Genomic DNA, 27,326 nt, shown 5'->3' with positions numbered 1-27,326 from the left:
AAATTTGCATTCCTATAGGGCAAAGGTGCAGTGGGCTCTAATCAAGAAAAGAATTTACTTAGCCTAAGGTCCAACATGATTAATGTCAAGGTTAATACTTATTTATCTTATATGTTAGTTATATTCATTAATGTGTATAAGGGGCAAGGGATATGAAGATGTAGCAGCAAATATTGGCTCAACAATGAAACCCTCCACCAGTATAATTCCTAACTAGCCCATTAATACTATACTAATAATTTTCTAACTTCTCAAAAGAATCTGTTTTAGAAAGTTTAGAGCATCTCGTGCCTCTCACGGTTGGGAGGCTATGAACAATCACATGTTGCCGGACAGGCCTGTTAGGCAGGCTAGAGAACCTTCAGATGAGTTTGTAGGTTGAAACACTCTTGTGACGCCCAGGAATTTTTATTAACTGGAGCTCTAAGTTAACTCCTTCTCCAAGAGAGGTGGTGGGGGAGAGCCCCCCATAAAGTCAGAGGTGTAGGTGAGAGCACAAAGCAGTAAAGTAGGCAGACTCTGGTTTTGGGGTAGATGCTCGAGAATTTCCAGGGGGATTCCTGAGGCTCGATCCCGCCTTTGTGTATGCCGAGCCTCCTTCCTCATGACCTTTGCCATGGGCAGAGTTCCTCACCCTGGCTCCCGGCATCAGAGGAAAATAAAAGGCAGTACAGAACTCAGTGAGTCAGGTAAAGAAGCTCTAAGCCTTCTAGTTACATGACTGTCCAAGAAAAGTCTGTCTGGATTTTTTTAAGGCCTTAAACTGACCTTCTGTTACTGAGAAGGTGGGATGATCTGAGCTCAGTAATTCAGAAACCTAGTTTCTCCTTTTATCTCCTTGACAGCTAGGCTACAGATGACATCAAGATAGCTAAGATCTGATTGTAAAAAAGGAAACTGTTGTGTTTAACCTATGATGCAAATGTTGCCCTTAACTTTCAATGAATAGCAGCTGCAATTCTGTGAGCATTTGAAATATAAAATTGAGACTATCTCCATTTTTAGAGATCTCTGATTTATGGTTAGGGAACAATCAAAAAACTGGAAAATTCTTAAAGAGATGGGAATACCAGACCGCCTCACCTGCCTCCTGAGAAATCTGTATGCAGGTCAAGAAGCAACTGTTAGAACCAGACATGGAAAAATGGACTGGTCCCAAATTGGGAAAGGAGTGCACCAAGGCAGACTGTTGTCACCCTGCTTATTTAACTTCAGTGCAGAGTACATCATGCGAAATGCCGGGCTGGATGAAGCACAAGCTGGAATCAAGATTGCCAGGAGAAATTATCAATAACTTCACATATGCAGATGACAGCACCCTTATGGTAGAAAACGAAGAGGAACTAAAGGGCCTCTTGATGAAAGTGAAAGAGGAGAGTGAAAAAACTGGCTGAAAACTCAACATTCATAAACTAAGATCATGGCATCCAGTCCCATCACTTCATGGCATAGATGGGGAAACAATGGAAACTGTGAGAGACTTTATTATCTTGGGCTCCAAAATCACTGCAGATGGTGAAATTAAAAGACACTTCCTCCTTGGAAGAAAAACTATGACCAACCTAGACAGCATATTAAAAAGCAGACATTAGTTTGCCGACAAAGGTCCATCTAGTCAAAGCTATGGTTTTTCCAGTAGTCATGAATGGATGTGAGATCTGGACCATGAAGAAGGCTGAGTGCCAAAGAATTGATGCTTTTGAACTGTGGTGTTGGAGAAGACCCTTGAAAGTCCCTTGGACAGCATGGAGATCAAATCAGTCAATCCTAAAGGAGATCAATCCTGAATATTCATTGGAAGGACTGATGTTGAAGCTGAAGCTCCAATACTTTGGCCGCGTGATGTGAAGAACTGACTCACTGGAAAAGACCCTGATGCTGGGAAAGACTGAAGGCAGGAAGAGAAGGGGACGACAGAGGATGAGATGGTTGGATGGCATCACTGACTCAATGAATATGAGTTTGAGCAAGCTCCAGGAGTTGGTGATGGACAGGGAAGCCTGGCATGCTGCAGTTCATGGAAGAGCAAAGAGTTGGACACAACTGAGTGACTGAACTGAACTAAACTGAGGGGACAGTGAAAAGGGACAGACAGACCACACTTGAGTGTAATGCCTAGAACAGGTTAGTCATTAAAGAATGCAGCCAGAAGTTCGGCAACCCATTTTTAGTGGCTTAAGGTGACTAATGTATTAAAACTTATTAAATACTGAGGATAATGATCTTTTAAATCAGGAATTCTCAACTGGGGCATTTGGACGTTGTCTCATTGAGTAGGGACTATGGATGCTAGTCATCCTCCAGTCTGCAGGAAAACACAAATTGTTCTGTGTCCCAGGAGACTTTATGATGTCTAATAAATATTTGTGTAGAATTTTATAGCCAGATAAAATATGATCTGTTTTTACTTATCCTAACCAGCTCTTATTGTATTGTACCCCCTCGCTTTTGCTCTTCTGGTTTTCTATGCAGCATGTGTTGAGTTACTTCTAATCTTGTTACTGCTTTTAAGTCCAACCATTCATTACGACTAATTGTAGGCATCCCGTTATTCTGTTAGGGAAGCCTGGCATGCTGCAGTCCATGGGGTAGCAAAGAGTAGGACATGACTGAGTGACTGAACTGGACTGTTATTCTGTTATCTTTTCTAGTGTTGTTTACCTGAATATTTACATGTTGAAATCTGTATTTTGCTGTAATTTGCTTTTTCTCTTGTTATAGTTAAGGCATTTTATATAATTTACACATATTTTTCCAATTATCTGTAGGATACTAAAAGGAGCTTTATAAAACATTAGTTATTAAAAGGAAAATTAGGTATGAGATAGGTTGAGAACCACTGATACAGGTAATAATAGAGCATTGAATTAATCCATTACCAGATTTTTTTTTAGCTGAACTTATCAGCAAAGATGACATTTTACTCTTATGTTTTCTTTAGTGCCGATGAAATCATTGTAAAGATGCATGGCAGCCAGCTGACACAAAGATACCTGGAGAAACACGGATTTGAAGTCCCTATAATGGTCCCCAAATTAGATGATCTAGGACTCAGGCTCCCTCCACCAACTTTTTCTGTTACAGATGTGGAACGTTATGTAGGTACGAACTTGATTCCTTTAATTGCTTGGGAAAACACGGTAAAAAATAAAGTTGATATTATCCTAAAATACTAAAAATTGAATGAAGAGATGTTAGTTTAGTTCAGTTTCTGGTTCAGGAAAAGTGAAATGCCATGTCATATACATTGAAAACTTTTTTCTCAGTAGACCTACTTTCAGAAAGACAGAAGGAAGCATTCTGTACAGCCTCATCCTGTTGCTTTGTTTGTTTTTTGCCATCAAATTTCCTGATACTTTCTAGGAAAAATTATTACAGAGAGGTAGCTACAGATATGAAAAAGAAGTCTTTGGGAAACTGGGTGAGTTCTAGACCTTGGTAGCAGCATTCAGGTGCAAGATTTCTGGATCCTGCTTTAGTAACCTCCTGCTGCCTAGAAAAGAGAAGCTTATTTTCAAACCTAGTTTTACTTTAATGACTTGATGATACTGCCATTTAATGATGTCTGGACTTAATGTTCTATATTGAGTCCCAGAAAGGTATAAGAAACAAGGCAGAAGACCCTTCAACTGTTGCATTATTGTTGACATTTTCAGGCACTTCTTTCATTCTCATAAGGGTATTGAGAGAGAAAGCTGACTCTTATGTAGATCTCTTTCCTTGTCAGCAAAGCAGATAAAGAATATTTGAAGGTTAGATCTCAAGTCTATCTTGACACAAACTATCTATTCTTTATGTTATCTTCTGAGCCTGAAATAATCTGAGAATTTGTCCCTTTATCGATCCATTGGTTGACACTGCTGGTTGTTTCACCGAGAAAATCCAGTTAAATTGCCTCACTTCACATTCAGCTTAGTTTTGAACTATTTGATTAATTAGAAGATGAGGCTGAGGTTTCACGTAAACCTGTTTGTATAGATAACATTGTAAAATAAATGGCTAGTGTAATAAAAGTGTAGGTAAAATGTTCACACTACTTGATAGCTACTTTTTTAATACTGCAAAATGCTTCAGTTAACATAATTGTTTTGCCTCCTAAATATAGTCTATTTGACCTTCTTAGCTTGTTTAAAGTTACATTCAGGTAAGAAACTGGCACTTATTTGTTTCCTGTTTCAGATTAAGTATTGCCATATTTTGAATTTCACCTTATCCTGTAAGACATTGTAAAACTAACTGGTTTTTAGGGTGATTCAGTGTTGTGCATGCAGTACCTCATGGTTTTATAGGAAAATTATAAATTAATCCCAATTCAAAACTCATTTCATAGACAATAATATGCACTGATTTTTGCTTCATTTTTTTCTTGAAACAGAATATTAGGAGAGAAGACACTACCAGGCAAGCAGAAATTGTTTGTCCTGGTTAATTTGTCACTAATTCCTCAATGACTGATTGGTTTCTTAAAATGATGGACTCAGAATCTTAAGTGTTAAAGGAGTAAAAGAGAAAAGTCTGTGTCCACATTTTGTGTAGAATTATTAATTATAATTTTGATGACCAGGAATTAACAGCCAGAACATGTGGCACAGTTTTTACCTACCAGTGTAATATGCATTTTTGTCATAAGCTGCACAAGAAATCATTGTTGTATGGAAAGCTTTGTAAACACATAAATTTTTACACTCAGTGTTAATTATGCAGCTCTGTCTTAATTGCTTTATTCTTTCAAAAATTGTTCCTTTGTTCAGAAGTTCCAGTTGGACTTAAAAAGTAAGGATATAGGAAAAAAGTAAGGATATAGGAAGAGTCTTTGTCTAGGCTATATAGTTCTTACAGATGGCTTAATTATCATGTGCAGAATATGGTCTTTAAAATATTTTTGTTTAGGGCATCTATTGATGAAACTCTTAAGCACAATAATAAGGCTATAATTTTTCTCTGCAGGTGGTGACAAAGTGATAGATGTCATTGATGTGGCGAGGCAGGCAGACAGCAAAATGACACTTCACAATTATGTGAAATACTTCACGAATCCCAACAGACCAAAAGTGTTAAATGTGATCAGCCTTGAATTTTCAGATACAAAGTGAGTAGTTCTGGGTGTTTTTATTTAACCTTGTGAGTGTTAGCTAAATGTAGTTAAATGATGACTTTATTTTGGTAAGAAACAGAACTGTGACTCCTAAAGGTCCAGAGACACAGCTGTGTTGCTGCACATTTCGCTTTGGTACGCTCAGACTTGAAGTGTTCTTGTTAGCCTTGAGTGCCAATTAATTTCTTTGTTGGGGTTGAGATGGGAGATGCAGTTTCAAGAAGTTTTAATTTGCATGATGTGGTTGTGTGTGTTTGTGTGTGTCTGTTTTTTTCTTTAAAGGATGTCTGAATTGGTGGAGGTTCCTGATATAGCCAGAAAACTTTCCTGGGTGGAAAATTATTGGCCAGATGATTCAGTCTTTCCCAAGCCATTTGTTCAGAAATACTGCTTAATGGGAGTTCAAGACAGCTACACAGATTTCCACATTGATTTTGGTGGGACTTCAGTTTGGTACCATGTCCTCTGGGTAAGCTTGGCGTATTTCTTTGTTCACTGAACCGCAAAAACATATAGGCTTCTTCCCTCTAGTCAACTACCAGTCAATCCGTGAGTCAGATACCTGAGAAGGAGCAAAATTATAGTAATAATTGCTTCTGATCTTAAGGTCAGGCTAAAGACAGCTAGTTGGATAAGTCAGGAATGCCCATAAAATAACAAATTCTCCTTGAGAGCGTATATTCACCTTGTTTTATCTAGAAGTGTGCTATTCCATACAATAGCCATTTAGCACATGGGGCTAAATTTAAATAATGAAACATAATGTAAAATTCAGTTCATCATTTGTACTAACCACATTTCAAGTGCTCAGTAGCCACTTAGGGCTTTACGTCTACTGTATCGGGTAGCACAGATAGGAAACATTTCCATCGTCACAGAAAGTTCTTTTGGACACTGTTGCTCTAGAACCAGATCTTCGTCTAAACCACGTGCCTGTGCATCAGCAACGCTCTGGACTCTGTTTGATGCTGTGCCTCGAGCTCCTCTTCCTTTGCTTCACAAGAAAGCAGAGGGTCAGTTCACTTATGAAAGTCTGTTCATAAGTCTTTAAAAACAGCTGTAGTGTTATAGGTCTTAGGAGAAAGGGCAGAGTTTGCAGAGATGACTCTCTGTAACCTGGGGCCCGTTAACATGTATTTACTTCTACACCTTGAACATGAGATCAGTAGGATGCTGGTGATTCTTTACCCTCCTCTCCTGTAACTGTTTCTCCATCACAACTGTACTGACCCCTTGTCGTATTGGGAGGGGGAGCATTAGTACCTGTGGAGGTGCTTATTAAAGGCAGTAGCTATTGATCAGGCATGTGAAATATGTCTTTCTGAGCCTAAGAAATCTGATAATTATCTAATTTAATTTAGAACATTGTATTGGGAAATTGCATCAATATAGGCCACCCTGAGAATGGCATTTCCTTTTTCAAAAATAGTGTGATTACTTCCTCCTAGGGCGAGAAGGTTTTTTATTTGATAAAGCCAACAGATGACAATTTGGCCCTCTATGAATCTTGGAGTTCATCTGTGACCCAGAGTGAAGTGTTCTTTGGAGATAAGGTGGATAAATGCTACAAATGTGTGGTAAAGCAGGGACATACCTTATTTGTTCCTACAGGTAAGGTTTTAATCCCATCCCCGCTCCCCATAGCGATTGCTCATCACAGAGTCAGCTTTTGATTGGAACCTCTGAGTTTAACATGTTTGGAAAGTAGCCTTGCATAGCCTGAGAGATGATTCTTGTGTTGAACTTTTCACATCTTTGTCCCTTAGAGGGTTTCTCTTGTGGTTCGACTTGTTTTGGCATTGTGTTTTATGTCATTTGCCTTCATTTTTATTTTGAAAAATTTACATACCTTAATACACACCCTTTGCTTCTGCTAAGCTGCTTCAGTCGTGTCCGACTCTGTGCGACCCCATAGACGGCAGCCCACCAGGCCCCGCCGTCCCTGGGATGCTCTAGGCAAGAACACTGGAGTGGGTTGCCATTTCCTCCTCCAATGCATGAAAGTGAAAAGTGAAAGTGAAGTTGCTCAGTCACGTCCGACTCTTAGCAACCCCATGGACCAAAGCCTACCAGGCTCCTCCGTCCATGGGATTTTCCAGGCAAAAGTACTGGAGTGGGGTGCCATTGCCTTCTCCCCTTTAAAAGTGTACAATTCAGTGCTTTTTAGTACATTAACAGAACTGTGCAACCTTCTCCCTATCTAATTCCAGAACATTTCATCACCTCAAAAAGAAACCCTGTGCCAGTTAGCAGCCACTCCCCATTTCCCCTCCTCAGCCCCTAGTAACCTCTGATTTTCTTTTGTCTCTGGATTTGTCTGTTTTGGACCTTTCATATGTAATAGGTGACCTTTTGTATCCAGCTGCTTTTAGTTAGCATCGTGTTTACTCGACTTATCCATGTTGTATCTCTTATCAGTGTTTCATTGCTTTTTGTGGCCAAATAATATTCCACTGCATGGATGTTTCACATTTTGTTTATTCCCTCATTAGTTGATGGACATTTGGGTTGGTTCCACTTTTTTGGCTGTTACGAATAGTGCTGCTCTGAACATTTGTGTGATAGTTTTTGTGTGGAGGTTTGTTTTCATTTCCCTTGGGTTTATACCTAGTAGTGGAATTGCTGGGTCATATGGTTTAATGATGTTTAACTTTTTGAGGAACTGCCAAACTGTTCTCCTAATGGCTGTACCATTTTACGTTCCTGCCAACAATGTACAGTTACTTCAATTTCTCCACATCTTCACCACCACTGTGTTTATCTTTATTTTTGACATTCTAGTAGGTGTGAAGTACTAGTATCTCATTGTGGTTTTAATTTGTGTTTCCTTAATGAGTAACGATGCTAAGCATTTTTCATATTGGCAATTTGTATGTCTTCTTTGGAGAAATGTCTGTTAAAGCCTTTGCCCATTTTTAAGTTGGGCTGTCTTTTTATTGTTGAGTTGTAGGAATTCTTTATATATTCTGAATAGACCCTTTTCAGATATATGACTTGCAATGTTTTCTCACATTTTGTGGGTTGCCTTTTCACTTTCTTGATAATATCCTTTGCACAAAATTTTAAAACTTTGATGAAATTCCCTTCAGTTTTTAACTGGTCAGCTCTACGCTGATGTTGAAGGCCAAGTCTGCTGTAGGAATCCGGGCTGCTGTCCTGGGATAATTAGGAGGCAAATGAGTATGTTCTGAGGGAGCCTAGGAAGGGATTGAGTCTCAGCCTTAGTTACAGCCTCAAGTATAGGCATCAGGCATATCATTTTGAGAGGTGGCTGAGGCAGGGCATGGGTTCTGCAGGCCAGTGGCTCTGAGAGTTGTGTTCTTCTGATTTGGGTGACCTTAATGGCTGCAGAGTTTGCAAGCATCTGTTACAGGCCCTGCTTTCTTACTTTGGCTCTGGAGTATATAATAAGTATGTGTTGAATAAATGAATGAGTAAATGCCTAGAACTACCAGAATTTATAAAATCTAGATACCTATCAGTATTTTCACTGTGAATGGGCCAAGCCCCTCCCTTAAGGACCCCCAAAGCTCCCTTTTGTAGTAAATATTTTGTTATATCTGTTTTAAAATCTTAAATTCAAATTTATCATCAGTATAACCTCCAACACCAATAATTCCCTCCCCCCAATTGATGTAATAACCTAATTAGATTATAAAGAAATTAGAAGTAATTTATAGTAAAATACTATTTTGCAATGTCCCTGCTCAGGCACAGCAGCATTGGAAGCAGGATGATGCACAGGCCAGCTAAGCAGTACAGGTGTGTGACGGGTAGCTCAGAGTCTATAGCATTGGTGTGGATTAATGGTTCTCAAACTCCACACACCCTCAGAGTCACCTGGAGGGCTTATTAAAACACAGAGCGTGTGTGCGTGCTCAGTCCTGTCCAACTCTTTGTGACCATGTGGACCATAGCCCACTGGGCTCCTTTGACCATGGGATTCTCCAGGCAAGAATACTGGAGTGGGTTACCAGGCCCTCCTCCAGGGGATCTTCCTCACCCTGGGATCAAACCCGCATCTCTTGCATCTCCTGCACTGGGAGGTGGGTTCTTTACCACTAGTGCCGCCTGGGAAGCCCAGAACAGAGAGCACTGGGCCTTAACCCAGTGGTTCTGATTCAGCAGCTCTGGGGTGGGCCTGAAAATTTACATTTCTAATAAGTTCGCAGCTGAGGCTGATGCTGGTCTGGGAACCACATTTGAAGAACCACTGCTATAGATAGTGTGGTTTCTTTTCCCCCCAAAATATTTGGCAGCTGATAAATTTTCTTCAGTGTACAAGCTACCTAGTTGTGTTCCTAGAAAATCGTGCCAAAACCTTGCAAAAGACGCTGTTTCTTATTAATGGAGCCGTCGTTTCTGGGCTCAGTCAGTGACGGATTCTGTACCTGTCTGAATGCCCAGCAGATATTTGAAAGTCTTGGCTAATGCAGGACAGTTTCTTGCTGTGTGGCACTGTCCTGCCTGTTGGGCCCTGGCTCCCGCTCACAAGATGACAGTCGTGCTTCCTGATCCTTGTGACAGCCCCACCCACTCCGCCCTGAAGTCTCCAAACCACGCTCTACTGGCAGCGCTTCCTCCACTGAGAACCACTGATCTACACAATTTGAAGCCGACACAGACTTCAAATTTGTGATTTCAGGGTCAAGCTCAAGACTTTGTGCCTTTGAGCACACAAATGACCACCACTTGAAATCCAGTCTTCTTGGCCTTTTTTAGATAACTTTATCACAGAACAATGATGAATCAAATTATGAAAAGTATAAAGAAAATGGAATCCGTCTATTTTAACAGTCAACTTTTCCATGCAAATGTATGTGGATATATTTGTTTACATTTGTATAACGTCTTTATGTTTGGTCTACAAGACCTTTCTTTCAAAAGTTAGACATCATCTCTTAGAAGTGAGCCTCACTTTGGAGACACATTGGCTTATGAGAAGATAACATTCTGATTGCCAACATTTATATTTGTGGGGCCATAACCCTGCCTGATAAAATACGGGGGATCTACCTTTTCTTTCTTAGAGGCAGGTCCTGGCTGGAGTCGCATTGATCCTCCTCTGCTTGGTCCCTGCTGCTGCTACTAAGTCGCTTCAGTTGTGTCCGACTCTGTGTGACCCCATAGACGGCAGCACACCAGGCTCCCCCATCCCTGGGATTCTCTAGGCAAGAATACTGGAGTGGGTTGCCATTTCCTTCTCCAATGCATGAAAGTGAAAAGTCAAAGTGAAGTTGCTCAGTCGTGTCCGACTCTTAGCGACCCCATGGACTGCAGCCTACCAGGCTCCTCCGTCCATGGGATTTTCCAGGCAAGAGTACTGGAGTGGGGTGCCATTGCCTTCTCCACTGCTTGGTCCCTACGGGCACTCATTTCAGGATGACACTAAGAAGGCCAGGGGCTCAGCCAGTTCCAGTTATTCATTTAATGAAAACGTGCTTGCCTCACTCTAACCAGATTTGACTTGTCTCAGAGTAAAATCTTTAACATAAAGTTAGATTGTTTTTAAGCTAAAAAATGAAAACAGTAACAACTACCAAAACCTCCTTCTGTCCTGCACCATAATTTTGTCTAGTTGGGTCAATGCGTTAATCTGAAACACAGCACAGAGGCTGGCATAGAATAGGCATTTAATAAATACTTGAATCATTGCATCTTTAGAGCATAATAGACATTAGCTTCTCTGGCACTGAAATATGAGGTAAACTGATTTTTTGTGTGTTTCTTAAAACAGGTAGATATCACATTTGTGTTGTTTACATATTGAAAAGTCACTGACATGTCCTTTTAACCGTTTCAGGGTGGATTCATGCTGTGCTCACTTCTCAGGACTGTATGGCTTTTGGGGGGAACTTTCTGCACAACCTTAACATTGGCATGCAGCTCAGGTTTGTGTTATCAGCACTTGAAGGATCTTTTTGTCCTTTCTTGAATAGGACTTAAAAGTTAAAAATAAATAATTTCAGCAACATATTTGATTGTGATCTCATTAAGATAGGCCCTGAGAAATTATTAGAAACTTTTAAAAAAAACATTGTCTTAAAATTTTGACAGGAGGACACCTTGATGAATCTAAAACAAAAAGAATCACTTATTCAAGTTGAGACTAAATATCTTCCCACATTTCGGAATTTTGTAGAGATGGATAGGCTCTCCTTTGGCTCTTCTTACTGTGAGAGAATTGAACTAAATCAGGTCAGACTCAGGTGTAACATATGGGGCTGGGACAGAACAATTCGAAGTTAGGAAACACCTGTTTTAATTTTGCTGTGGTAAAGGATTACCAACTATTTCCTCTTCTGCATGATAATCTGACTTTTGGGCAAAAACTTCCCCTGGTAGCCTAATAAGAGAAGAATGTTATTAGGCAACATCGCTTATGCTAAAATGATTCCTCATTGATAAACTGCACAAGGACTGGGAGAATTGGAAATCCCTGGTAGGGAGCCATGTCTTTTGACTTTCCTGACTTATAACTTGGCATGGCATGGAGAACCCTGGAAGCCATGCATCAGTGGAGTTATTACAAGAGATGGGGCACGAAGCTTTAAGCCAAAGTCCCACACTTGCCAAGTGAATCTTATTTATACCTGAGCTGTCCCTGGGGAAAGACGGCTCCTGGCTGTATGGACTGCTGCAAGGACTCTTGCAGAAAACTCACCGTATGGTTTCTGCCTTCTCACCTTGACCCCTCCCAAGTTTGGTCCTGAGCTGGAATGCTTAGAAGGACCTAAAGAAAACTCCGCGAGTGGATGTTGGAGTGCTGTCTAACGCAGGGAGCTGGTTTCTAGACACGTTGTATTTATTACAGTGGAACCCTTGTAAAATTCCTTCTGTTAAAACTAGGCTACAGATCCCTAGGGGTGATCTTTTTGAAGCCCCGTGTAAATTCTTCAGTATACTGTCGGATCTGATAAGGGCAGGCCTGAGTCAGATCACGACTCAGTCCTACCCACGTGTGTGGTGTTGAGCAATGTGTAGGACCCCCTTGGTCTTCTGTGTCACGGGCTGCCTTATTTCAGTTAAGTTGGTTGCCTCCATTTAACTTTGGAAATGCTAATGTTGAATTTCTTCAACTTTTATTTATTTAGGTGTTACGAGATGGAAAAAAGACTTAAAACACCAGATCTTTTCAAATTCCCTTTCTTTGAAGCCATATGTTGGTTTGTAGCCAAAAACTTGCTGGAAACCCTAAAAGGTAATAATCCGAGCACTGTGTTGTTTCACGTGATGCCTGATATTTGTAAATTCACTTAAAGTCACTGATAGAGAGGTCCTTTTAAAAATATAATGGCAATTGTCCCTATGTTGTTTTTTAAATGCATGATTTCCCCCTGTTCAGAATCTTTTTAACAAATAAGGAGATCTCTAGTCCATAGTCATAAAAACACATGAACTGCTGCATTGGAACCACACAGGTAATACTGAAAAGTGTTCTTTTCTCCTGGGACTCTAGTCACCTGCACAGATTATCAGTCATGTAAAAGTGCCTGCCTAGCAAAAAACGCAGTTGAAGCCAAGGACTGTTGTTACTTAATGTTTGTCCCCAAGCATTTGCTTTAAAAAAATTCGAGGGAACACTTCTCTTGTCCCGAGAGTCAGGTGGTGCCTGTGCTGTTACTGTTGTGACCATTGTGTGGCCAGCATAAGGCACCTGTTAGCGCAAACCGGCTAGTGTCAGGCTGTGATCTGTGGCTGAAGAAAAATGGTTTTGGGTGGTGGGTGGGTGGGGGAATATCCCTTTAAACACGAAAGCTACGTTTTTATGTGGCTTTTCAGATTTTAGTGTTTTAGTATTGGTTTAATGATTTTTGAGCAGTCGAGTTGGAGACTCAGTGTCACTTCTAACTTTTATCTAGTTTTGCTTTACACTTGTGCCCGTGAGAATACAGTTGATCTAGTTTCTGTGTTGTCTTACATTTCTAGTCAGTTTGCAAATAGTGCTACTATTATAATTAACTTCCAGAAGAAGAGATATAAACAGATTAAACAGCAAAGTCTATTCTAAACATTGGGGGTTTTCTCATTTAGAAGTTGCACAAGAAGAAAAGGTACAATGAAAAGAAGCAAATCAATGACTCTTTTCCCAGGATAGCATGCACAGAATTAAATGATAGAACTCATGCATGGTTTCTTTCCTTAAAAGGGGTGAGGGGGGCTCACTTTCTTTGGAAGGAGCAAGCAGTAGGAACCCCATCCCACACCTGTAGCGCTGTGTGGAGGCGGGTGTCTTGAGAGAGGTCCTGCTGTGTAAGATGGAGGTAGTAGTGTTTAGTATAGTTCTCTTTTTCTTTCTCATCTTGTCAATTGATTGTTTCTTATTTCACTTTTTTCCTTTCTATTAACTTGTTTGACATTTGGTGGTTACTCAAAACCAGAAGTTAATCACTTTGCCACAGAGCCTAACTCCTTTCCCCCTTAACTTCATTCCCACAGAACTGAGAGAAGATGGTTTCCAGCCTCAGACTTACCTAGTCCAGGGAGTGAAAGCGCTGCATACTGCTTTAAAATTATGGATGAAAAAAGAAGTAAGTAGTTGTCTTTGGTGAAATAACTTAATTTTTATATGGCAAGGTCAGGAAAGTGAAAAGTGTGAAATTGTTAGTCTCTCAGTCGTGTCCATGACTCTTTGCAACCCCATGGACTGTAGCCCCTCCAGGCTTCTCTATCCATGGAATCCTCCAGGCAAGAATACCGGAGTGGGTAGCCATTCCCTTCTCCAGGGGATCTTCCCAACGCAGGGATTGAACCTGGGTCTCCTGTGCTGCAGGCAAATTCTTTATCATCTGAGCCCTCAGGGAAACTGTTAATTTTTATATGGCAAGGTCAGGAAAACAGAGACCTTATGCTGTTTTGTCAATGAGTGGGAGTGGTAGAAGGAATAGGAATCATGCTTTAACTGAGAAGTACAACCTGTGTTTTATTAGTATATACAGATGTGCTGGTTTTTGTTTATATTTTTGAGAATGAAGTACCTAGGTATTTCTTTAATCTTGAAAAGAAAGTAAATTTGAGGCTATCTGGGATATTGACTAAGAAATTAACATGTAGATATAGAATAATATATAACTTTGTGCTCACATAGTGTGCTAACCACTGTGTTTAGTCTTTATATCCATAAATGCATTTCCTAACTCATTTACTCTTCAGAGCAACTAAATGAGTTTGTGGTGCTGTTGTTGTCCCCATTTTAAATATGGAGAAGTTGAGGTTCAGAGTGTAAGCGCTTGCCCAAGACAACTGGTGGAGCTAAGATGAAGCTCGGTCTGTGTTTGCAAAGCCTATGCTGTTATCCCTCTGCTGGTCTTATGTAAGAACAAAGGAAAAGAGAGGTCCGGGTTCAAGCAGGAGCTTTCCATTTCCCTGAACCGTGGTCTAGTTTGCATTCGAGTCCTACCACCTCTAAGAGGTCATCTCAGATCTTTCCATTTGGAATTCACAGGTCCTTTCCTTATACGTCCATAGCATCTCTTGTGCCAGTGGACTTAAAAGCAATGTCCAAAAATAATGTGTCCATTTCCTATTGTCTACATTTATGAGCTCTTAAAAAACAGGGACTTTCTCATCTTTATTTCCTTCCTGGAACTTTACACACAATAATAAGTGATAAATATTTTATCTGATGAAAATACATTTCCATACTAATTTCTCAACTGTCCACTTGAAATAAAAATCCTGCTCTTAAAAGATACTTTCTGTGTGCTTGTGCTCAGTTGTGCCTGACTGGTTGTGGCCCCATGGATTGTAGCCCTCCAGGCTCCTCTGTCCATGGAATATTCCAGGCAGGAATACTAGACTGGGTTGCCATTTCCTACTCCAGGGGATCTTCCCGACCCAGGGATTAAACCTGCAGCACCTGCATTGACTGGCGGATTCTTTACCACTGAGCCACCTCAAAGATACTGGGAAAGTGCTGGTCTGTCAGTCGAGTCCGACTCTGCAACCCCATGGACTGTAGCCTGCCAGGCTCCTCTGTCCATGGGATTGTCCAGGCAACCGTACTGGAGAAGGTTGCCATTCCCTTCTCTGGGAGATCTTCCCCATCCAGGGATCGAACCTGGTCTCCTGCATTGCCTGAAGATTCTTTACCCTCTGAGGATAATAGATTACCCTCCCAATAATTTTATGCTTCCTTTCATTTTTTTTTTTAATCATTGTTGTATACCCATTAGAGCAGGGACGCTGTGGAAGCATATAGGAAAATAAAATCAGCGTCAGAGACGTCATCATCTAATTGACAAGTAAAGGCAAAAACGGATTACAAAAGTATATCATATATAACAGGATAAAAACAAAGAGTATCTTGCAAAAACTGTGTAATTGCTTTCCTTCTGAAAGCTTTAGCTGAGTTGTTCTCAAGCTTGTGAGTTTATCAAAATTGCCTTTAGAGATTTTTAGAAATAACTTTTTTCCCCTAGAGATTTTAGTATAATAGATCTGTAGTAGGCTGTCAGCCTCTAAACTCGTGGGTGATCTTGATACACAGTGAGGACAGAGGAGCCTGGCATGCTGCAGTCCATGGGGTTGAAAAGAGTCGGACACGACTGAGCAACTGAACAACAACAAAATTTGTCAATAATAGATACTGTTAATTCATTACATCTAAAGTACACTTTGAGAGGCAGCTTATTAGCCTAGTGGTTCAGGGTGTGGACTCCAGAGTCAGAGGCTTGGATTCAAGTCTTAGCCGTGCTGCTAATAAAGCGCCAACCTGTGCGTCTGTTCCCTCGACTGTACAATCAGAGTCCTAGTAGAATCTCTGTCGAGTGTTGTTGAAATGATTTATGAGTTAACATTTGTAAAGTACTCAACTGTATCTTGCCTGGCACATTTGCTGTTGTTTAGTCGCTCAGTTATTTTTTTGTTGTTGTTATTTAATTTGTTGTTGCTCAGCCTGGCACATAGTTTGCACTTAGTGTTACTGTTACTATTGGTTTGTTTTAACAAATTATGCTAAAACCAGGGAGAGGATATAAAGCAGGAGTAGCAATTAGTATGTTAAGGGCATCTAAAAGGTCAAATGTTCTTAGATTTGTTGTTGTTTAGTCACTAAGTTTGTTCAGTGCAACCTCGTGGACTGTAGCCCACCAGGCTCCTCTGTCCATGGGATTTCCCAGGCAAGAACACTGGAGTGGGTTGCCATTGCCTTCTCCAGGGGATCTTCCCGACCCAAGGATTGAACCCGCATCTCCTGCGTTGCAGGTGCATTCTTTACCACTGAGCCACCTGGGAAGCCTGTTCTTAGATAAACAGATTAATGTTTGGAATTAGACATAATAAACAATGATAGCAGTTTGCATTTCAGTAGATATAGTAACTCGCCAATTCCTCTTTCCTATTGATGGAATCTTTTTCCTATTTTACTTTTGAAAAGCAAAAAAATAAAAGACTTTATGAATTAGACGTAGCATGAGAAGCTAGGATTATTTTAGTGCCTGTGTTTCCCCTTACAAATCCTTTTGTATTATGAACTAAATTTAAGGCTTAATTAGTTTCTTTACTGATTATAGTAGTATTTAGAATTACAGAAGGCTTTGAGGTGTAGAGTCCATATTGAACAGAATTCACAGTAAGAGAAGTCCATGTTTAACTCAAAGTAAAAGGATTTCATAAGTTAATAAGGATCTCCTTAGAAGATACGAAACCAGCTCCATGAGTTCTGAGACCTGGCTTGTTGGTATTTGACTTTGTTTATAAAACCTAGAGAACCTAAAAATTGATTAGTTTTTACATCTTAAAATGTAAATAACTTTGGTTGTCTTATCTTTGTTAATCCAAATACAGCTTGTATCTGAACATGCCTTTGAAATTCCAGACAATGTTAGACCTGGACATCTTATTAAAGAACTTTCTAAAGTAATTCGAGCAATAGAGGTAAGAGTAGAAACTATCATCTAAATGCTTGGTTCCTATCTACTTTGAGAAGCAGTTGGATCTACCACCACACTACAAATATTGGAAAGCCTCGACATTCTTAGAAGAACTAGAATGAGCTGTATCTTGAAAGGAGTCTCAGGGTTTCAAAGCCCTACAGAGAAATCTGGAATATTGTATCATAATGAAGTAATAAGGATGTAGTTACCAGGTTACTTCAGGTTCTTCAGGTTACTCCAAAAATGAAAAAATACAGACTAAACAAAATTTTCAGATCTCATTCATTTCTGCAATGCAAAGATGAATACATGTTAAGATGTATAAGATGAGTAAGAAGCGGTGAAGTTGGATTGGAAAGAGGGTTGGGGCAAGGAGACCCACTCAACTGAAAATATTATGACAACTGGGTTAGGTATATGCCCTTTAATAAAAGCCCATGAAGTCTGAGATTAGGTATTTTATTAGAAGATATTCTAGGTGTTAGGGGATTTTAATTAAAGTAATTCTTCAGGAAGGTGGTTCTGTTAGTGTCTAGCTTGAACTGAAAGGAAGTTAAAGTGGAGGAATGGATGCTGATAATTTAATGGCTCAGATCAGGGCTGTATTTGGGAAACAAAAAAGAGGTATTAAAATGTTGGGTTTAATATCCTTGGATAGAGTATTTCATATAATTCTCAACATGTTCAGATATAGTAGGAAATTATTTTATGTTTTTGAAGAGCTGCATATAAATGAATTTTTAAAGTCAAAAGTCATGTATTTAATCTTAATATATATAAATGTATAAATATATATAACAGCAATAACCAAAACTAGGAATACACTCAATAAGAAAGTATAGGTCTATATGAAAAAACTATAAATCTTTACTAAGAGAAATAAAACTCTAGTTTAATAAATGGGAGTGTCATTTCTAAAATATGTCAATTCCAAATTAGTATTACAAATTGAAAATGGTAAAATATTCTTGGAAGAATAATTGGACAAAAATAGTTACCAAAGTGTTTTTTTTTTTAATTGGAGGGTAGAGAGTACAGAAGGCAGCAAAATGGCTGTAGAAAAATATACAAAGAAAATATAAACAGGAATTTCACTAAAGAAGAGGTGGAAATGGCCAATTCAATAATAATATGAAAAATATTCTCAATATGTGAAAAAGTATTCAACCACATATTACCACATAATTTATGATTTCAAATGATGGTTTATCACATCGGCAAAGATAAAAGTCTATATTTTTGCTCTGCTGATAGGAAGTATAAATTAGTGTATGATTTCTAACTGGCATATACCTTGACTTTAGCATTACTTTAATAAAGTAAATAAGACAATTCCAGTTAAACTTGATATATGACCATACCTGTTTACCACTATCGCCTCTTGGAACCAAAATGGTAGTAAAAGAATGAAAACAATATCTATCCCTAAGTATTAGGTCAATAAATTACGCTCTATCTCTACAGTAGAATATGACACAGCCTTTAAAATTATGTTGAAAATCAAGGATATGTGTTCACAGTATTTTATGTGGGAGAGAGAAGGGGAAAAGATCTCAGCAGAGCTGTTCAAGTTTTATAATTTGGTGTTTTTTGTTTTTATGATGAAAAGAAATGTTTTTTGTTTTCTAAAATATTTTTATAGATGATTAGTCACTTATGTTTGTGGCCTTGTCATAAAATACCCCAAATTTTGTTCTTAAAGGAGGAAAACGGCAAACCAGTTAAATCTCAGGGAATCCCTTCTGTGTGTCCAGTTTCACGGTCCTCAAGTGAAGCAGCTTCCCCATACCATTCCCGACGAAGGATGCGGAAACTTCGAGACCACAACGTCCGAACTCCTTCCAACCTCGACATCCTGGAGCTCCACACGAGGGAGGTGCTCAGAAGATTGGAGATGTGTCCCTGGGAAGAGGCAAGCTTCTGTTCTGTGGTCACATGAGAGACTCAGTCATTTCTGAAAGGCCTTCAGAAGGATGATAGAAAGAGACCAGGCTGGCCATTCTTGTTGTCTCATCTTTGCTTAGCACCCTAGGGGTCAGCAGCACTTCTGCTCGTGATGGGGACATGCTTTGGTGTAGAAGTAGGACGAACAGGTCCCATCAGTTTGCTGACATGTATATCGAGTGTTTAATGAGTGCCAGGTACTCTTCTAGGCTCTGGGGAAGGTACCAGAGTGGGCAACACCCAAGCCCCTGCCTCCATGGAGCTTCCATCCTAGTTCAAGTTGGAAGGATCGAAGTCAGAGACAGGTATTAAAGTCGTATAATTTCAGATAAAAAGGTCATAAAGGAAGAGAGCAGTATAAAGGGGCTGGTGGTTGGCTGCTGCTGCTAAGGTTGTCGGAGAACCTCTCAGGTGGGTGGGTGCATTTGACAGACACTTACATAGCAGAAGTCAGGTGGATACACAGACTTGAGGAGTGTTGAAGGCAGAGGAAAGTGCAGGTGCTGTGGGCCTTTCCCTGGCCCAGTGGCAGCAGCTAGCATCACTTTTAGGCTGGGAGACTATTAAACTCATTACAGTTTGAGAAATGCTGGCCTAACGGAGTAATGAGCTCAGTGTGGGGCCTTTGTAAAACATGCTACTGACCTGTGGTGAGATCCATGTCATCCATGATTGTACATCTTAAGGAGAGGACAGTTTAAAATGAGTAAGATAGCAGTATCTCTGAATTAACATATTTACAGATGTTATATAGAAATTAAAGCTTCCTTAAATATTTTAAATTTTTTATAATTATATTTATACTGTTTTAAGCTTTTGTTGTTCTAAACCTCCTTCAGCCCATAGCCATCTGGGAGAAGATTCAGGTTATTATAAGAAGCTCTGTATATTATTAAAGAAAAATATTAAAGGAAATATTCTATATGTTTTAAAAACCAGCTACTGTTGTGCCTTTATGTCACTCGGTGGCCTTTGTTCCTGGTGATAGCAGGGTGGTGACCTGTAAATTGCTGAGAGTACCTGGTGGGAAGACCAGAGATTAGGTCAGAGATGAGGGGACCGGAAAGGACCCAGCAGTAGGGAGAAACAAGGGAAAGAGAATTCAAAATACATGAAGGCAGTACTACTCCAGTTTTTCAGCTTTCTACAAGAGTGACATGTCTGAATTCACATGAGGCAGATTTTATATTCTGCTTTGTAGAACGTATTTTACTGTTACTGGCCCTACAGAAAGATGAACCACATTCATTCTGGTTTTAGGAGCCATTTAGTTTCCATGCTGCAACACTGCAAATGCCCTAGCCTTGGAGGCTGCCCAGCACTCTCAGGATGCAGGGCCGTGGGGATGGGGGCAGGGGGAGGTGGTGGTATACTGTCCTGCTCCTTTACTTGTCAAGCAGGTATATTTGAGGGTGGAGGTTAAGTAAGTTCTGTTTTTATACTTTAAGGACATCTTGAGCTCAAAACTGAATGGAAAATTCAACAAACATCTCCAGCCATCTTCCACAGTACCTGAATGGAGAGCGAAAGATAATGATCTTCGATTACTGCTGACAAATGGAAGGATAATTAAGTACGTGAAGTAGATCAAAGTATCAGAGTTTAGTTTTCCATGGATTCCCTCTGTTCATTTTCTTCTGGGTCCAGACCATTGCACACCTGCCTGAAATATGGGGAAAGTGTCTCAATTCTCAGTTTTCTCTGCAAAGTAAGGAGAGTGTAATACTGTTTGGCTGCATAGTTGCACTATTTTCTGACTTGATTATTTTCCCCTCTGTGTACAGGGATGAGAGACAACCCTTCACAGATCAGAGTCTTTATACAGCAGATAGTGAAAATGAAGAGGATAAGAGAAGGACAAAAAAGGCAAAAGTGAAGATGGAAGAGAGTTCAGGAATAGAGGGAGTGGAGAACGAAGAGTCTCAAAAACCACTTAACAGTATGTTTGTTTTAATGGTCATTTTAAGGGACTGTTCATTATTAATATGCTAATAATATGTCAGGTAACTTGCTAATTTTAAAGTGCTTAAATTAATAGTAGGATTAAAATTTCTTGTGTCCCTAATACTCTTTTGAGAAATCTGGAGCATTTCTGAGTCATCTCTCCATCAGGGAAATGCTGAATGTGACCTCCCAATGAGGGGTGGCAGCCGGGGAAGGTGGTATTAGTGACAAGGATGTCATTGGCCAGTGACACCCTCATCTAATGACAGTTTCTACAAGAGTCACATAAAAGCTCATGTATTTTATGGGCTTCTACTCCAAATTATGAAGCAGTTGAAAATGTAGTGCAATTTCCAAGATAATTTTAGCTAACATACATATGGTTTTCAGAATTAGGAGACATATATAACTGGCTGATCTGAAGCTATTAGTAACCCAAGTATTATACAAGAAGGCTCTACTTGGTTATTAATTGGTTACCATCAATGCGATGAATAGTAACACCTCCTCCTCCTTGAGATCTTCTTTGAATGAAGTCTTCATTTTCTCAACATTTTTCAGGGCCTCCATATACCCTTCTATCTTAAAAAGTAGTTAAACATTTTAGAACTTGGTAAGTGAATATTCTAGATAATTAACATTATTTAATCCATGCCGAATACCTTAGTTCCTGCTAATTCCAGATAAGTTTGTTATTGTTTTATTAGTCGGTGACTCTACATTTGTTCTTCACATGCCGGGGGAGAGGCAGCTGATCAATGGACTTTATCCAGCAGTTGCTAGCCGAAAGTGCTGTGGGGAAAGAGAGGCAAGGGTGAAGCCTGGTCTATAAGCTTGTTGAATTCACTGTCTACTTGAATGTGTCTTAGGCTTAGGAGAGTTGTTTTATTTTCTGTTGAGACAAATAAAGCACAACAAGCATCGTAGCTAATTTTAGTGTTGAGGTTTTTTTCTGGGAAGAAATATAGTCAACCCACCCATGCAAGGATTGTAAACCATATTCGATAAATACCACAGAAGTTTTAAGAATACACTTCAATCTGTATCTTGGTTAATTGGGGGAAAAGTCCTTGGGGGAAGAACGAAATGAAGACAATGAAAGCAGTGAGAAAGGACAGTTGAGTTGGACAGGCTTTGGATGGCACTTTGCTCCAGTTCTGATGGCTCTTTTTCTCTGATCATTTTCCTTCTCAGGGTTTTTAACAAGTGTGAAATCAGAACTCAGGAATCGATCATCTGAATATTCTGATATTTCTGATTCAGAAGACTCTGGACCTGATTGCACTGTACTGGTACGCCTGGGACCCTGTAACTTACAGTATGTGATGGAAAGATGAACACCCGCTTTCCTTTATGTGGGAGGAAAGTGGATTACAGCTTTCCCAAAGCCTGTCTGTCTGACCTTTGTGGCACAGAGCCTTCTCTTCAGTGGTAATTACACACACACACACACACACACACACACACACACACACACACACACACACACACACACACACACACACACACACACACACACACACACACCCCCCCCCCCCCCCTGTCACGTGACTACTTACATCTGATCAACAAAGCTTCTGTCTGATTTTGGAAAGGGTAGAGGGAGGTACAGCTCTCATGTTTCTCATATTTTCTCATAGGTTATATTTCATTTTGCCTTAAAGAAAGCCTGTACTGTGGTTTGTTTTTTTTAAACTAAAAAAAAAAGCCTGTGGTTTTTTTTTTTTAAACTAAGGAATTATGTTACTGCAGTAACTAGAGATTTCCACTTTTTCTTATGAAACACAGAAATAATTCCATGATAATGAAGTTCTCACTTTCCCTTTAGATGGATAAAGTGTTTTTGGTTAGTTTGTACAAGTGTGTTCCAATTTTTTATATAGATTTCCCTCTATTTAATTATCTCAGAAAAATAATTTTACCACTGAAGAGTCTGAAAGTTCAGGTGATGAAAAGAAACAAGAGATAACATCAAACTTTAAGGAAGAATCTAATGTGATGAGGAACTTCCTTCAAAAGAGCCAAAAGCCATCTCGAAGTGAAATTCCAGTTAAAAGGTAGGCATGCTGATGATGATAGTCTTATTACAATGTTATATAAATGATAGGAAAACATTTGTTATTTTTTGTTTGTTTTGTTTGGGGGTTTTTGTTTTGTGTGTTTGTGTATGTGTTTGTTTTGGTTTTAAAATTTACCAAATATTTCCTTAGAGTAAAAAAGTTCTTGTCTTTTCTGCTGATCTGCCCTTCAGGGAATGTCCTACCTCGACGAGCACAGAGGAAGAAGCTATTCAGGGCATGCTGTCTATGGCAGGGTTGCATTATTCCACGTGTTTACAAAGGCAGATACAAAGCACAGACTGCGGTGGTGAAAGACCCTCTCTTCAGGACCCCAGCGGCTGCCACAGCAGTAACCATGAGGTCAGGCAGTTGTATCGCTGTGATAAGCCAGTGGAAAGTGGTAAGAAACATAAATTGTAAGTCTCTGAAAAATAACATAGAACCCTCACCTTAATAGCCCTGTAATCCTAGCTTGAGATTAAAGATTATGAACAAGAAATGTTTATTAAACATCTTTAGTTGGAGATGGTATTAGACATATTGGCAAATATATATATATATATATATATATAATGTTGACAAATGTCAGCTGCAAATAGAATAACTCAAAATGTAAATTCATGGATTAAGAGGAGTGTTCACTGACTTGCAAGACAGTATTGTTTCCCTTTTATAAGCTGATCAGAATGGAGGGAATGTTTGTGTCTTAATTGATGTGCTTAGTTTGAACAATCCACTCTTTTTCCTTTTATGGAAGGGAAGGCAAGCTTTCAGCTGTTTCTGCTGGAGGGTATCCTCTCCTATTTGAAAAGGAGACATTGGGAAAAAGAGACTTGCTGGCAATATCAGTGGTGCCACAGAGTGTTTCCTTCTGTCTGCTTTTAGGGATAAGTTTTGTTTCCCAAAAATCTGAGGAGGATTAGGGGAAAGATGGTACTACATTAAAACTGAAGTCTACTGTAGGAATTATGTTCATTCCCACCTAGCTGTGTCAACTATGTGCCAGGAGCTTGGCATTCATTTCACTTAATTCTTGACATGTTGGGTGTGTGTAACGTAGCTTTAATAGGTAAAGGAAAAAAGATTTAGTGGAGTTAACTTGCCCACACTTACATGGCTACTCAGTTTACTGGAATTTGAATACAAGACTAGATCATGTGGTCTCAAAATCTTTGCTTATTGTATAAGAGGAAACTCAGGTTTAAAGAGGTTATATAACTTGCCTAAAGATGTATTGGTAATGAAAGATCTCAAGTTCAAATCTGGATTTTTCTGTCTTTCCACTTACCATTCTGTCTTCCTATAATCTCTTTGGCCCCTTGAAAAGAAAGCTTCTCTGGAAATGCTGCCAGATTCAGGCAAACATATGCCTTTATTCTGTATGGGAAAATATACTATTTTTAGAGAAACTGTATTGCACTTGGTTTTACATCTACAACAGATGGCCACAGAATTTGATCTAGATCCTCCAGCATCTGGCCCAAAACCTGCCGTAGAAAGAAAGACAGTCTTTGAGAGAATTGAAATAATTAACATGTTGGATTGCAAGCTGGTGACTGCTTTGTTTTTGAGAGGGAAAGGAGTATGGTGAAAGTATATGAATAAAGAGTTAGCATGCTCATTTTTTTAAAGAAAATGTCAACATAAATTTACTTTCAGTTTTAAGCAGCAGGCTAACTTTGTTCTTTAAGATCCAGTTTGTGAGAAGATTTTTAATTAAAATTTCTCTTTAGGATATCATGTCAAGACTGAAGATCAAGACTTGAGGAGTTCTTCCTGGATTAAACAATTTGATACAACTTCCAGATTTAATCTTCAGGTATATTCAAGGTTTGAAATATTGAAATAGGATTGTCATTAGCTCTGCTTTTGCTTTTGTTTTTAAAACTGCCATCAGTAATCAACCCCCAGATGTAGAAAGCTTAACAATTATCATTAAATGTACATTTGAACAGCTGTCCACTTTTAGGGATTCTGATGTACTAACCAATGAAAGGCTTATGTATAGAATGTTATCTGGAAAAGAGCAACTTATTTAAGAAAGCAGTTAAAAACTCCTGGCTGCCAACACCTTTAGGTTATGTCTGGCTAGAATGAAACATGAAAGGAAAAAAGTACCACAATACCACAAGGATCCTTTTAATCTCTGCTGTTGTTGATTGAGCATTTTTAGATACCACATTTCTTTGAGAATTTGATGACAGTTACAGGAAAATGTTTTCTTTCCAAAAAATGTTCTCCATAAATATGACTTGTGCTTACATTTTTCTCATGGTTTGTACCCCACCCTCACCCCAGACCATTCATTAACTCCAGATTAAGAGTCACTGCTCCAAGAGGAGACATTGATGTCTTAGGATTCTCGTGTATGAATGCTTATACCAAACAAAATGAACCCCCAAAATACCTTTTTGAAAAAAAACATTGCCAGTAGCACCAAAAAAGGAAGGCTATATGACCTTTTTTGGAGAAGGAGATGGCAACCCACTCCAGTATTCTTGCCTGGAGAATCTCAGGGACAGATGAGCCTGGTGGGCTGCTGTCTGTGGGGTCGCACAGAGTTGGACACGACTGAAGTGACTTAACAGTAGCAGCAGCATGACTTTTTTGCTGCAGACCTTGGAAAATGACAACCAAAGAAAAAATCAAAACTCTTAGGTGGCACAGTGGAGTCTCCAAGCCTCCCCAACCCCATTTGCTCTCTGAATAACAGAAATATAGATGGTTTTAACGTTCTTCATTTGGTTTATCTATATTTTATAAATACTTGTCAATTACTTTTATAATAAGAGAAAGAACCAAGTTATTTTTTAAAGGCAAGTACAAGTTCTTTTAATGGGAGAATATGCTCCAGAGACAAAGGTCAGGTAAGAAATTCCTTAACTATTAAGAATTCACTTATTAATGTATGATTTTATAGTGCCTCACTAGTTATAAAATTTATAACTCAGTAGCATTATAGGATTTAGTATTAAAAGGTAAGCTGTTATTTAAATCTAGCTGTTGCTTTTATAATTGTCTTTGAAAATAAAGAAGTAGAAGACATGATTAGCAAGATCACCTTAGAGAAAATAGAATTTCTGGTTCTTGTAATCTAGAGAGGTATTAGAATAGTGTGTCAGATTGAAAAGCTGTTTCTTCATGCTCAAGCGTGTTTGTAAGACTGTTTCAATGCGCAAGTGTATTTGTAAGACTGTTTTAAAGCATGTCTGTGTTTAATGCTGTTTTTAAAAACTTGACCATTATAGAATCAAAAGTTCACTTTAATACACACACACAAACACACACTTAAAACTAGTTTCATGAAACATTATGTCTACAGTATGCTCTTTTCAAGTTTATCTTTTCCTTTTCTCTTTTTAATTCTGGTTGGGACCCTGTTTCGATTTCAAGACCCACCAATCATCTATCTATCTATCTATAATGTTTTCTTCTCGACTTGAAGATGTCTCAATTTAAGTTACGAGGCATCTTTAAAACCTGAATCCTTCAGAGCTACTACTAGGTTTTAGAATGAGATGACCATCAGGAGGGGTCATCTATAGCCACTTCATGTTAAAAAAACCCAAGTTCAGTAACTCTATTTCTTCTCTCTCTTAAATTGTTAATACATTACTTCTCGTAAAGAAACCCTAAAAATTCGGCCTTATTTTCTTCTTTCTTAGGATCTAAATAGAGGCCAGAAATGCATCAAAAAGGAAGTTTCATCAGAAATCAGTCACAAAGTACAAAGTAGGAATTCTGTGGACAGCAGTGGCTCAAGCCTTCAGAATGCAAAGTATACGCAGAGTTCAAGCTTGATATCAGGGGCGTGCCAGCTAAGTAACGGCAGTATAAGCCCAGAAAGGCCTGTTGGTGAAACTTCCTTTTCAGTGCCCCTTCACCCCACCAAGAGACCTGCGTCAAATCCACCACCTATCAGCAACCAGGCAACAAAAGGTAACATTACACGTGTGTAGGTTAAGTTAAATAGACATGTCTCCGCACTCACATTGCTCACAGCCTGCTGGGTATGGACACTGCATTGATAGGTGCTCAGATTACTATAGGGACAGAGAAGAAGGTATCTCAGTCAACCCTGAGGAGCAGGAGGGGTTTTCTGGAAGGGGAGGTAGATCCTGGAAAGGCTGTGACAGGTTAGCCGTGCTGAGGCAGGGGAAGGCACAGGATCGACAGCACTGACGGCAGAGGATACAGCGTGACCCAGGGCAGAGGGGAGGAACAGCACAGGGTGAGGACGGAACAGGTGCGTCGCTGAAGCAGTTTGAGGCAGGATGGTAAGAGCTGGTGCTGAAGAGATAGGCAGGGCTCGGACTGGGGGAGTGTCCTGTACGTCTTAGGAAGGAGGTTGGCCCTCATCTCGTGGGTGAGCTGGAAGGGTTTTAAGCAGTGGACTTCCAGGCATGT

General features: G+C 39.5%; 1 protein-coding gene across 2 annotated transcripts in view; it reads left to right on the top strand.

Moving 5' to 3' along the window:
• Nucleotides 1-27,326, top strand: part of KDM7A (lysine demethylase 7A) — a 72,727-nt gene that overhangs the window by 44,564 nt on the left and 837 nt on the right. For both annotated transcript variants that reach the window (XM_070788238.1, XM_070788239.1), the window contains exons 4-19: nucleotides 2,942-3,102; nucleotides 4,948-5,089; nucleotides 5,378-5,564; nucleotides 6,544-6,706; nucleotides 10,899-10,986; nucleotides 12,190-12,296; nucleotides 13,535-13,626; nucleotides 16,883-16,972; nucleotides 18,674-18,883; nucleotides 20,364-20,488; nucleotides 20,700-20,854; nucleotides 22,054-22,151; nucleotides 22,768-22,916; nucleotides 23,111-23,319; nucleotides 24,653-24,738; nucleotides 26,585-26,858. In XM_070788238.1, coding sequence (XP_070644339.1) covers nucleotides 2,942-3,102; nucleotides 4,948-5,089; nucleotides 5,378-5,564; nucleotides 6,544-6,706; nucleotides 10,899-10,986; nucleotides 12,190-12,296; nucleotides 13,535-13,626; nucleotides 16,883-16,972; nucleotides 18,674-18,883; nucleotides 20,364-20,488; nucleotides 20,700-20,854; nucleotides 22,054-22,151; nucleotides 22,768-22,916; nucleotides 23,111-23,319; nucleotides 24,653-24,738; nucleotides 26,585-26,858 — 2,336 coding nt within the window. The remainder of the gene's footprint in view (nucleotides 1-2,941; nucleotides 3,103-4,947; nucleotides 5,090-5,377; nucleotides 5,565-6,543; nucleotides 6,707-10,898; nucleotides 10,987-12,189; nucleotides 12,297-13,534; nucleotides 13,627-16,882; nucleotides 16,973-18,673; nucleotides 18,884-20,363; nucleotides 20,489-20,699; nucleotides 20,855-22,053; nucleotides 22,152-22,767; nucleotides 22,917-23,110; nucleotides 23,320-24,652; nucleotides 24,739-26,584; nucleotides 26,859-27,326) is intronic.

The sequence above is a fragment of the Bos indicus genome, chromosome 4 (assembly GCF_029378745.1).
Source record: "Bos indicus isolate NIAB-ARS_2022 breed Sahiwal x Tharparkar chromosome 4, NIAB-ARS_B.indTharparkar_mat_pri_1.0, whole genome shotgun sequence".
Taxonomy (NCBI): domain Eukaryota; kingdom Metazoa; phylum Chordata; class Mammalia; order Artiodactyla; family Bovidae; genus Bos; species Bos indicus.
The sequence above is the reverse complement of the archived record's forward strand: the minus strand, read 5'-3'. Positions and strand labels throughout refer to the sequence as shown.